This window comes from Callithrix jacchus, chromosome 8 (assembly GCF_049354715.1).
Source record: "Callithrix jacchus isolate 240 chromosome 8, calJac240_pri, whole genome shotgun sequence".
Classification (NCBI taxonomy): Eukaryota; Metazoa; Chordata; class Mammalia; order Primates; family Cebidae; genus Callithrix; species Callithrix jacchus.
In genome coordinates this window covers 23,842,167-23,855,461 of record NC_133509.1, presented here as the reverse complement: position 1 = coordinate 23,855,461, position 13,295 = coordinate 23,842,167, and the positions used below count along the sequence as shown (strand labels likewise).

The window sequence follows — 13,295 nt, the reverse complement described above, 5'->3', positions numbered from 1 at the left end:
TCAAAGCCTTCTTGGTTTTTGCTAGTAACTCTTTGTTAAGCCCTTCCTATGTAGCTGTGAGATATTAGGGAATAAGTACATTCTATGTCCTGTACTTTAACTGAGATATTTGTGCTGGACATGCTCACAGGCATGTAGTATATTCCATGTCTTTGTACTTTTTTTTTGAGACAGAGTATCTCTCTGTTGCCTACGTCGGAGTACAATGGTGCAATCTTGGCTCACTGTAACCTCGCCTCCCAGGTTCAAGTGATTCTCTTGCCTCAGGTGGGATTATAGGCGCCCACCATGACACCGGCTAATTTTTGTATTTTTAGTAGAGATGGGGTTTCACCATGTTGGTTAGGCTAGTCTCGAACTCCTGACCTTGTGATCCACCCGCCTCAGCCTCCCAAAGTGCTGGGATTACAGGCATGAGCCACTGGGCCTGGCCTATGTCCTTGTACTTTAACCAAGATATTTGTGCTGGACATGCTCACAGGCACATCCCAGCTCACAGCCTATGCCCCTTCCTTATTTGGAAACGCTATTATTTTTCTAAGTCCTTTTGCAGGCAACTTCCTCTTTTCCTTTGTTCTCCATTGCTTTACCTATTCAGGAAAGTTTTAAGTTATTAGCCAATCAGGTTTAGCTTAGACTGTGATCTCCAACCAATGGAGATCAGACATAGCAGCAACAACCCAATGCATGAGGGATAAATATGCCTGCCTTTCTTTTTTCAATGTACTCTTGTGGCAGGACTGCTGATAAGTAGTCTTTTGTTTCTGCAGAAAGTAAAATTGCCTTGCTGAGAAAACTTTGTCTGAATGCTAATTTTTTGTCCTTGTGGCACCTGGGAACAAGCATTCTGTCTCTAACAACAGTAAATTTTCATTTTATAATGTGTCTCACAAAATACCAAAAAGACTGGGAAAAGTCCAGTAAGCTGTTTGGCTATAAAATCTGTTCCAACTTGAAAATCGTATCCAAGATAGTAGTTTGGGTAAACTACAGTATGTTTCCCTTACTCCCAAATCACATAAAGCTTCTGGAACTTAGAATGCAAGTCTTTTTCTTACAAAATATATTTTCAACTGCATGTGGGTTGTTATGATTTAGTTTCTCAAAAGGAGATTAAGTATTCTCTACCACAGTGTTACCTCAACCTCTGGCTTTCTTAGGGACTCCTTTTATTTCCAAGCACACTAGTTAGTGTTAGAATTATTTTTCCTTACAATAACCTGACAAAGCAAAAGGACAAAGAAGAAAAGAAATGAGAAACTAGGTCAAAAAATACTTCAATGATATATGCCACTGGTTTCCAAACAGGGTCTAAGGATTTGTCAGTAGTTCATATGAATCTTGCTCGTGCTTTGCATGTAGTAGTCTAGGCTACTCACTTCTCTACTGACTTCATAGAAGAAGAGCACTGAGAAATCCTTATTTTTGTCTCAGATTTTGCTTTTCAGAAGGAAGGAAACTGTGTGGTACTCAAGGGAGACAGATAAGAAATCATTGAGCATTCAAGGAAGAAGAGCAAAGATGATCAGAGAATTGAAGAATCTTTGCATTGGCAGGCACCTCTGAAGTAACTTAGCTCAACCGTATTTGCAGGGCAGCATCCTCCTCATAGTCCCTCTGAGAGATGGTCCATTAGCCTCTGCCTAAATATCTCCAATGAAAAGCATCTTTACTTTCTTGAGTCTGCTTGATCCAAGCCAGAAGTCTGGGATACATCATAGATTCTTCACATCATTCAACCTTGTGTATCTCTCAAATCTGTCCATTGTCCCCTCCTCCCACTATCTTAGTAGAGGCCTCCCTTTCTCATCCCTTTGTGTGGTCCTGCAATAGTATCTAACTACCAAATTTCCTGCTACCAAATAATCCATGTTCACATGGCAGCCTGCAGGGTGGATATTTTGAAAAACAAATCTAATTGTGTTATTCCTCTGCTTACAACCCAGGCTGGGTGTGGTAGCTCACACCTGTAATCCCAGCACTTTGGGAGGCCAAGGCAGATGCATCACCTGAGGTCAGGAGTTGGACACCAGCCTGGCCAACATGGTGAAACCCCATCTCTACTAAAAATACAAAAATTAACTGGGCATGGTAGCAGGCGCCTGTAATCCCAGCTACTCAGAAGGCTGAGGCAGAAGAATCACTTGAACCAGGAGGCAGAGGTTGCAGTGAGCTGGGATTGTGCCATTGCACTCCAGCCTGGAGGATGAGTGAAACTTTGTCTCAAAAAAAGAAAACAAAAACAAAAACAAAAAATCTTTGATGGCTCACTATCACAAACAGCAAAAAGTCTAAGTTTTAGCCTGAAATGCATGATATTGGCATGAAATGCATGATATTCACATTTCAGCAACACTAAATGTTTGTGGTGCCTACATGAACCAAGCTGTTTTGCATCTCTACGATTTTGCTCATATTGTTGCCTCTGATTGGAAAATTCTTTCTTCCCTCTGTCAACTAGTTAAATCAATTCAGGAATTATCTCTAGAAAGGCATCTTTTGACACCCTCCTCTGTGCAATATTAAAAATATCCCATGTATTTATGGTATTACACTGAAATCATGAACAAGTTAACCCCTTTCCCCCCAGGTGAGTCCCTCAAAGCTGGGTGTTAATATCCCTTAGCATTTGGCACAGGGCTCATGGTTGCAGGTATTTAATAATGCCTAGTAAACACCAGAACTTTTTTCTGATATGACTTGAAATTTATAACTCCAATAGTCTAACTTCTGTTTCATGGAGCAATAAATACCATCTCTCCAAGAAAACAGAACATTTGGCTAGTACATAAAAAGGCAGTTTATATACTACTTATTGGACATTTGCACTTACCTAAGTTGCTGTATGTTGCACTACAAGAGTTCGGGTCCGTAGGATCTGAAATGTCTTCTTTTCCCTCTTCCCTTTCCAGTTCAGGTAGGGACAATGCTGTTGTGGCTGAAGTGCAGCCCCTGTCATCTTGCTTCCCAACAACAGTTCTTGGATCCCGAGGAGAAAAATCTTCTGTTACTTCATGGGTCATATGACTGAAACAAATCAGACCACTTGTCACACTGGTATTGAAAGGTTCTACTAAAGTTTAGATTCCCACAAATGTAAATAACCGGTCCTATAGTCACAGTAATGGGTCATAAGCCCCAATACATTTATCTGAACATAAGGCAGTACTTCATCTAGGATGATACTTCCATTTATCTTGATTCATACATATTGAGAACCCAATTTGATGGAGCAGTTATAGTAGCCTGCAAGGGAGCTTGAGAATAACACTCAAGGAGTCGAACATTTTATTTAGGTGGGAGGTGGTGATGCTGGTGGTAGAAGGAGTGGAATGTTTAACTGGCTAAAGACAAATATACTCAAGTATTTAGTAAAGTATTTGCCATACTTACTAATTATAGTACTCTAATACTATGATAAATATCAAATACTTTACTATATAGTTTGATTTAATATATAGTATTTAGTACACACTAAAGTGTGTATGCTGTATTGCTGTATGTTGCATTACAAGGGTTCGGGTCAACAGGATCTGAAATATCTTCTTTTTCCATTTCCCGTTCCAGTTCAGGTAGTGTGTAGTACACTAAAGTGTGTACTAAATCAAGATCAAGAATAAAGTCGAGATAAAACTATCTACATAAGGAAGCTAAGCCATTGTTTTAGTAGGTCAACTGAGGCCAGGAAGATCTTGTTGCCGAGAGAACGGAAGCATCAACCTTTGCCTGATGCATGCAGCAGGGAAGACAAATGGAAAGAAAGTTCTGCAGTCTAGTTAATCTCATTTATTAAAATGAATCTGAAGCACTTGCTGGCCACATACCAGTATATGACCAATCTTGCTTCACCATTGCCTGCTCATATGCTTATAGCTACCTCTTCCTATCTTCCCCACTCCCCAATCTACCTGAACTGTGCCAATTCTGTTGCTGGTGGAGAAAATTGGCCTTGTTAGAAAATCTCAATGGGCTGGTCAATGAAATGAATTCAAAATCATGCATCTTTAAAGGTTGCTGGGCCCACTAAAAAGTATTCCTAGATTATCACAAATTCATCAGCTATTTTTTTCTGGTTTCTTTATGAAAAAGAGAAAGAAGGAAGGAAAAGAAACTTCTATATGATTACAGGTTATCTGTGGATTTTCAGTTGGCAGTGAGTCATGGTGACATTTATCTGTTTCTTTAAAAGAGGTACTTCTTTTGATCATGTGCCATCAGAACATATATTGCCTGTGGATTTAAGGGAGTAGATCTAAAGGCGAAGGAGTACCCTCTTATCAATTTTTCATTATGGAAATTATGCATGTGCCTAGACAGAAAAATAAGCCTTGATGTCTACTGGATACACAACTTCAAAAATATCCTTTCAAAGTTGGCAGAGCCAGAGGTATCTCTATACTAGGAATAAACAATGAGCTGGAAGTTCCATTAGGGGATCTGGCTCTTGGGGATATTGGTGAGGTTGGAAGGAATCACTCTTCTAGCAGTTAAGAGAGTAGTATATATAAAGGAGGCCTCACACAGTAAAGCATACTGCCTCTTCTCGATGGGCTGCCCTCAGTCATCAACCCAAAGGAGGGACTCCACACAAAGTTGGTTTTTCATAATATGGAGCACCATAAAATTGAGGTAACATGGGGGCTCTATCTCCATGAATTAGCAAAGACAAATCAAAGTGACACTTCCAAGACACTCAGGCACCACTTTGTGTCAAGACTGAATATTACTGAGTAGTTATCACCATGCTTCAATAAAGGGAAAATGTTCTTTTCTGGAAAACATTAATAGAAACCATTTCTAGTTTCAAAGCAATATACATAAAGTGCCTTAAAAAATATCAGCTTCCCTGGGCAGGCGTGGGGGTTCATGCCTATAATCCCAGCACTTTGGGAGGCTGAGGCAGGCAGATCATGAGGTCAAGAGATCGAGACCATTCTAGTCAATATGGTGAAACCCCGTCTCTACTAAAAATACAAAAATTAGCTGGGCATGGTGGTGTGCACCTATAGTCCCAGCTACTTGGGAGGCTGAGGCAGAAGAACCTTTTGAACCAGAAAGATGGAGGTTACAGTGAACTGAGATCGCGCCACTGCACTCCAGCTTGGTGACAGAGTGAGACTCTGTCTCAAAAAAAAAAAAAAAAAAAAATCAGTTCCCCCAACTTAAAGAAAAAAATGTTATTAGCTCCAGACATTTCTTGTTCTAAAGTTAGCTTTAGAGGTTTCCTAAATAGCTGCTTCTTGGCTCCTAATCTCTTCAAACTTACTCTTGCCTTTTTTTTCCCTCCATGTCCTGATTATTACTAAAAGAAAGTGTTCCTTTCCACTTGTCAAAAAGGGTTGGTGAAGGGTTCAGAAGCCACAATTCCATCCTCACTTGCCTGTTTTCATCCTAGGCAATGGGCTATTAACAACAAAGCTCAGTTACAGCAAAAACTATAGAAAGCTGCTGCGATGAACCTATGAGGAACTCCCTGGGCTCTGTACTTCAAAGGGTTTCACAAAACAAAACATTAATACTAAAAGCAAGAAATACTCAAAAACTCACCTGCTGTACTCACTAACACAATTCCCCATTAAAGGAAATTTTCACAGGGCCTTCTTAAGTCTGTTAATTATGCTCTGAAACTCAGTTAAACCATAGATTCCACTGAGTTCTGGAGAGCTACAAGTTGGGCAAACCATGAGGAAAGGTTCGAATTCTGTTCCTTAGTATCACTCACTGCACCTTGACCCTTACCTTACTGGTATGGTCTGGGAAATGTGCCAAATTACCTTTGGGGAGCTAAGCAAAATGAAAGCTAGTTTTATTAACTCTTTGCGGACTAAGGCAGCACAGACTATATTCAAGATAAAGACTGGTTTTTATGAGCACATTTCATATAAGTGCACTGGTATATTAAATCACCAATTAAAGTCAACTCTAAAGAACTACGCAAATAGAGCTGATAAAAGTAAAATCACATGAATTTGCAAATGGATGCTATAATCTGCATTTACAGTGACAGCAGTCTCCAAAAGGAGTAAGAATTTTAAAAATACAGCAATGATATGTCATGTCTTAATGCTTGAAGGAAGAATAGCTCTTTGTATGATTAAAATGAAGAGACAGGGGGAAAGGGAGAGGTTCTGAGAGTTCAAGGTTAGATATAATAACATACTATGACTAAAAAATTAAAACATTGAGAAAAGTATCAGAGAAGGTTGATTCAGTCATGATGTATAAATAACATAAACAGATAAATCATTCAGAAAGAAAGAAAAAAGGAAAATCTTTGATTAATTTATCATTAGGCAAATTAATTTAGTAAGAGAATTTAAAGCCAGGCGTGGTGGCTCATGCCTATAATCCCACCACTTTGGGAGGCTGAGGCAGGTGGATCACCTGAGGTCAGGAGTTCGAGACCAGCCTGGCCAACATGGAGAAAGCCTCTTTCTACTAAAAATACAAAAATTAGCTGGGCATGGTGGGCACCTGTAGTCCCAGCTATTTGCGAGGGTGAGGCAGGAGAATTGCTTGAACCTGGGAGGCGGAGGCTTCAGTGAGCCAAGATGGCACCACTGCACTCCAGTCTGGTGATAGAGAGAGACGCCATCTCAAAAAAAAGGGGGAGAATTTAATTTTTACCATTGATTTGTTCCACATTTGGACATAAAATCAGAAAACTCTCTCAAATACTAAAAATAACACTTTACAAATATCTCATTGGGAGATGTTTAATGTGATGGAGAAAACAATAAAATGGGAATTTGAACCTGGGTGCTGTTTCCCTATCTATTACTTTGATTTTCTGAACAGACTTGATGATGGCATCATGAAGGAGTTAATGGAGAAAATAAAAATTTCCCCCATTTCATCCATGAGACAGATGGTAAAAAAATTCTTTAGAATGAAAACTACAAGAAATCTGTGAGAATTTTTTATATACATATGTTAGCACATGTTTTAAACTGGCAAATAATGACTAGTGTATCTAATTTTTTTTTCAGGCTAAGTACAATTTGATATTCATTACTTGAAAACTGAATTGTTAAGTGACAAATAGCCCACTAAGAGGAAGTTACGGCTTTTATATTTCTGCTATTTAAATTCATGTTGAAACACCCCTATTGCCCTAATAACTATGGTGTTGTTACCTAGGTCCTTGATCTGTAGGTTGGGTGACACTCCAATTTGTCCTACTCTTTGTCCTGAACCCTCAGCATTCCTTCATAGACAGACAACACAGAAGACAACATATGTGTGACTATACTTTAAACTCTTCAACCAACTTTCCACTTATGACCAGTTTTTAATTGAGATTTGGCATGTCTGACCTGATACTTATAAAACCATGTCATAATATCCACAAAGACAAATCATTTTCTGGACATGCATAATGAATATAAGGTGTTGAAAGGAAATAGTTACATTGTTACCAATTTGTCTGTTATACAAATGAATCCTTTGAAAGGCTGTATCTCATCAGTCCACCCTATTCATACATAAATCAAAGCTGCAGAAGCAATCTCCTATGGGAAGCTAACTTGGTTTACCCAGGTGGTAGGGATCAATCAGTACACCACCAAAATGAAATAATCTTTTTACTTTTCCTAGCAAATTCATTTAAGACAGATTTTTGTAAAAATTCTGTTAAAGGTCTGAATGTACTTTTTAAAAAGGCAAATCAAATTCCACATTAGAACAGGTTAAAGGCCTTTCGGTATCTAAGTATTTCCACAATTTCAGTTCAATCCGATCTTCAAATTCAACCATCTTTATTCAGCTTCAGAAGGAACAGTAAGTGAAATCTGACTTCTACAGAGGCTACCTGACTCTTGGGGCAAATGGTCTGAGTTCTGTTTGTTAGCTCTCTTCAGCAGGTACACAAGTCTCTAGTTGCCCACAACAGCTAATAAGCAAATGTATGACTTTTTGAACCTCCTTTTACCCCTAAAAATCAGATGGAAGTATGTTAGAAATAAAATGTCATCGTTTTGTTACTGGTTTCCAGAGCTTGTATTTCTGGGGTTGTTGGGGATAATGGACCTTTGCAGATGTGGGATCTACATTAACACATGAAAAGGAGAGTTCAAAGTTATCAAATCCCAGACCTTTATAATCTATTGAAAGGGAGAAAAAAACCCAACATTCCCATTTCTTTTTTTCTTTCTACCTCTAGGAACCCCTACGAATGTGACATTTCTTAATCCTATCTTAGTTTCCAGGTCATCAACTTGATTTTCCAATCATTGACATTCTCAGGTAGAAAAGTCTGTGTCTACTGATCACTATCTAGCATCTCCAATTTTCTGCTAAGCCTTCTGTAGTCTTTAACTGAAAACGTCAAACTTCTTATCCTGAACTGAGATTAACCTTTATCTGAGATCTGATGAGTTCTTGCTAATATTTTTAACACAGCCTGGTCAAATAAAGGTAGCTCTTACTGGTATGAATGAAGTAGCTAGGTCTCAAGATGGGGAAGACTGGCAGCCATGTGCAAGGTCTTGAATGAACTCTAATTTTCTGAAACTGTACAGATCCACTTTTTTTTTTTAAAACAGACTCAAATAGCAAATTAAAAGCATCTTTAAGGCACAGTCCTCTGTAAATCACTGTCATCTTCATAATACTAAGAAAAATTACATTTCAAAATTCTATGAAATACAAAGTCAGAATGTCATCTGTGCAAATTAAGAGAAAAGATCAATTAATTTTGGAAAAGAGCAATAAAATACAGTTGCCATTCTTAATAAAAATAAATTCTCAATAATAGAAATAGCTCCTTAGTATCACCATTTTGGCCTTGACTCACTTCTAAAGAATGGGGTGAGATACTGATATGCATTTCCTGAAAAGGCAAGGTATTAGAAGAAAATACCCATAGCCTTGAGGCTAGTTTTGTCCTATGAAAAGACAACTTTGATAGGATTCTCTTAGTAGAAAGGAGAAATAATGCAAATTAAGATATAACTGGAGCATAAGCATTAAAACAATTCAAGCTTCTAACTCAGTTTTCCACAGAGAAGGACGTGACATTTTACTACAGTTAGGATTTTCATTTTCCATACCCTATGTACACAGACACACACATGTACACACACACCTACACATACACACAACACATATATTAATAGGCCTAGGCTGATTAGAGAGTACCAAACTTTTCTAGTATTTGGCTGGAATAGCTATATGTCACTAGCATGCCTGACAACCGCAGACAAATCTGATATTATGGCTTAGTCCAGGGGTAAGCGAACTTCTGTAAAAGGCCACATGGTAAATATTATAGTTTTGTGGGTGGTATGGTCTCTAACTCTGCTGCAATACTCAACCCTGTTGTTGTAGCTCAAAAACAGCCATAGACAACATGTAAAAGATGAGTGTGGCTATTTTCCAGCATAACTTCATTTACAAAAACAGGTGACAGGCTGGATTTGGCCCATTGGCCATAGTTTGCCAACTCCTGGCTATACCCTTGAACTCTGGAATGGATTAGAGGGCTCTTAGGATTGATTCCTGGATTATTGAGGAATACAGTTTAGTTACATAAGGTCATTGAGAAGACCCAAAACGCCTTGGAAGGGTAAAGGAAGGCTGATACAAATAAATAGCATTCCTAAGTGTGCAAAGGTATGTCCAATCCAGTCTGCCTGTCCAAACCAGAAGTTGGGGTTTGGACAGAATCCCAGCTGTGCTAGACTTAGTTAGATTCCTGACATGATTCTGGAAGTCCTAAAGAAATGACGTACATAGTATCCAAGATGTACATGCTGGGGGTCTTTGATAATGACGAGCATGAAATTCAGGGTTGGTAGATTTAGAAAGGTTAGCTAAAGGCCATTCAGGAAGCAAATGATATCCTTAATTTTAGTTGGAGTGTAACTTTTATTTTCTGAATGTGTAGATTATATTTTTCTCACTAGAAAAATATTTTTTAAATTAAATTTTAATTTATTTTTTAGAGATGGTGAGAAGGGAGCCTCGCTATGTATGTTGCCCAGGCTGAACTTGAACTCCTGGGCTCAAGTGATCCTCCTGCCTTGGCCTCCAAGTAGCTGGAACTACAGGAGTACACTACCATGCCTAGCTGAACTGAAAATTAAAGCACATGTATGTGATTGGCAATAGATCTTGTCAACCAAGTATGAAAAAAAATTGTTTACATAAGTGTGATACTAAGTATCTAAACTGGGCAATTTGTGTTTAGAGGTATTCTTACATTCAGGGACATAATTTGGACACAAAATTTATGTCTGAAAACTAACTGACATGCAAATAATGGTGGCCCATTAGCTACAGTTTTAACTAATAACCAAGTGTTATTGGTTAAATAACACTAAGATAACCATGATTTTAGTCAATAATCAAGTGTTTACCACCACGGCTTACTGAAAGAACCATTAAAAATGGTATTTGTCAAGAAAGAAATTGAACCCAGAAGGTAGGAGTAAAATGAGGAGTGTACTTGGCTGTTCTAAAGAGATTAGCTACCAGGGGCAGAGAGCTCAATCAGGGAAATACTTTAGAAAACAGGTTAGAGATGACGGTAGTTTGGACCAAGGCAGTAAAACAGAAATTAGAGAGGAGACAGATTTGAAATATATTTTGGAGGTTGAATCATCCAACATTTTGGATGTCAGGGGTGAAGAGAAGAGAAGAATCAAAGATGACCCCTAGTTTTCTGGCTTGAGCAACTGAATGAATGTTGGGCCATTTACCAAGAAGGGAAGAGTTGGATGGAACAGTTTGTAGCAAAAAATTAAGAGTTCTGTTTTGGATATGTTTTATTTGAAATGCTTAGTTGAAGTGGAGATATCAAGTGGAAAACTGCACATGAGTCTTTGTGGAGAGAACAGGGATGAAGATAATGGGGTCATCTGAATATTTGCAGTTTTAAAATTTTTGATACCTGATGTTTAGCCTTTGCTTCAAAATAATGGGGGGAAGGAAACGGGCAGAGATGAAACAAGATTGGTTATAAATTAGTAATTGCTGAAGTGCGGTTTTATGGTAAATGGTGGTCTACTATACTAGTCCATCTACTTTTGTATATGTTTAAAATTTTCAATAATAAAAAGTTTACAATAAAATAAAAAAAAATGAGAGAACCAATTTTAAGACAGTCCCAATTAAAAGGTAATCCAGTAGAACTGATTGCAAAGTCAGTATTATAAACAAGCCTTAAGGCAAGGAGGGCGCTTCACTGAGGTGTGAATTGTACGTACTGGCTTTTTATATACCAAAAGTATTTTTTGACTAGACCATTCAAAGCTCCCCGAACTATGTTGGAAAATTTTTTTCCTCATTAAAATACAGGCCCTTAGGCTCTATTTTCATGTATGAGTCTTGTGTGTAATTTATGTATAAATGTGTGTAGTGTCACTGAGGCAGCACTGTAGCCCATCACCTTGGAGCATTGACTGTATATAGTGTGGTGAAGAAAAGTGAACTCCATTGTGGAGCAGCCAGGCCACTGCCAGCCTGACGCTGCTGGCGCTGTGTAAATGTGCACAATAAACCCGTCTCACCCTGAAAAAAAAAAAGAAAAGGAAGCCAGAATAACTAGAGGTTCATGAGTAAGAGGATAAGATTAAACCCAAAATGTTAGGATTAAAATGTAGGCAGATGCCACATATGTAGGGCCTTCTTCAGTGCGGGGAGTGTGGGGATATAACTAGATTTACATTTAAGAAAGAGTAGGCGATGGTTCTCAGAATAGATTTCAGGGGCAAGATATTAAGCAAGGATGATACTAAATTCTGGTTCCCCAGGCATAATTTTGTAATGAAGTCAACTCCTATTGCTAGATATTATGCTGATGTTTTACAGATATTATATATTTAGTAGTCAAAATATGTCTATAAGGTAGGTATTATAGGTAGAGAAACTTTAGCTCAGAGAGATTAAGTCAAATGTTACAACTACTCAGCGGTAAGTCAGAATTCAAATCTTTGACTCCAATGCCGGCATTTTTCCCACTATGTAGTATTATTCCCCCGTGTGAGAGACACCAAAGAGTTGCCGAGATGGTAGGTAGGTAGGTATCTTTCTGAAAATGATAACTGAGAAATTCCTAACTGGTCTACCATCAAATTAGTTTCTCTTAATCCAGACTAGCCAGATAGAAATGACGGCTGGGTACACATTCTTGAACTAAAATTTGACCCACTGGTATCCCATCTTCTAGCCTATTTTCAGTATTCTGCAAGAAAATATTTTATTTAAAAAATCATGCTACTTTCCTGCTTAAAAACTGTTTCCTCTACAAAATCTACAAGATAAAAGCCAACATTTCAACATGTCATTTACAGCCTGTCTCCACAATTCTCAAAGTTTTTGGTCTCAGGATTGCTTTACAATCTTAAAACTTGAGAATCACATGGCATCTTATTTGTATAAGTTATATCAACTATCATTTATATGAAAAATTAGAACTGAGAAAATTTGAAAATAATCCATTTATTTAAAAAAACAACAAACCTTTTTTTGCGGCAAAATGGATGGGACTGGAGGACATTATTCAAGGTGAAATAATGCCAGAAACAAAAGTTAAACACCACATGTTCTCACTCATATGTGGAAGCTTAAAAAAAAAAGTAGATCTCATAGGAGTAAAAAGTAGAAGAGAGAATACTAGAGCCTGGGAAGATGGGGGAAGGAAAGGATAGGCAGAGATTTGTCAGAGGACACAAAATTACAGCTAGATGAAAGAAGTAAGATCTAGTGTTCTACAGCACTGTAGGATGACTACAGTTAACAGTAACATTATTATATAGTTTCAGATAGCTAGAAGGAGGATATGAATGTTCCCAACATGAAGAAATGATAATTGTTTGAGATGATGGATATACTAATTACCCTGATTTGCTCACTTTACATTATATGTATTGCAACATCCAACATCACTATGTACACCATAATTATGTATATTATGTATAATTTAAGCATTTAATAAAAATTTAAAATTAAGCAACAAAACCCCCAGTAATATTAACCTAAATGATATTTTTTCAAGTCTCTTTAATATCTGGCTTAATAGAAGACAACTCAATTTCCTTATCTGCTTCTGCATTCAGTCTGCTGTGACATGTTGTTTTGATTAAAGACTATAAAAAATATCTGGTCTCACTGAGATTTGTAAGCAGAAAAAGTAGTATTTTAATAGCTTTTTAGATAACTGTAGATATTCTTTGGTACCATATCAGAACTTGGTAAGTGGTAGTTTCTTAAAGGTTAGTTGCAACGTGAAATTTGAAACGATATCAATAAACTTTTTGTAGTCAATTACATTAAAAGTCATTGATTATTTTGCA

General features: G+C 37.7%; 1 protein-coding gene across 38 annotated transcripts in view; it reads right to left on the bottom strand.

Annotated features, from left to right (window-relative positions):
* The window catches only part of PEAK1 (pseudopodium enriched atypical kinase 1), a 308,653-nt gene that overhangs the window by 41,411 nt on the left and 253,947 nt on the right, over nucleotides 1–13,295 (bottom strand). For all 38 annotated transcript variants that reach the window (XM_078333897.1, XM_078333903.1, XM_078333895.1 and 35 more), the window contains one exon: nucleotides 2,834–3,027. In XM_078333897.1, coding sequence (XP_078190023.1) covers nucleotides 2,834–3,027 — 194 coding nt within the window. The remainder of the gene's footprint in view (nucleotides 1–2,833; nucleotides 3,028–13,295) is intronic.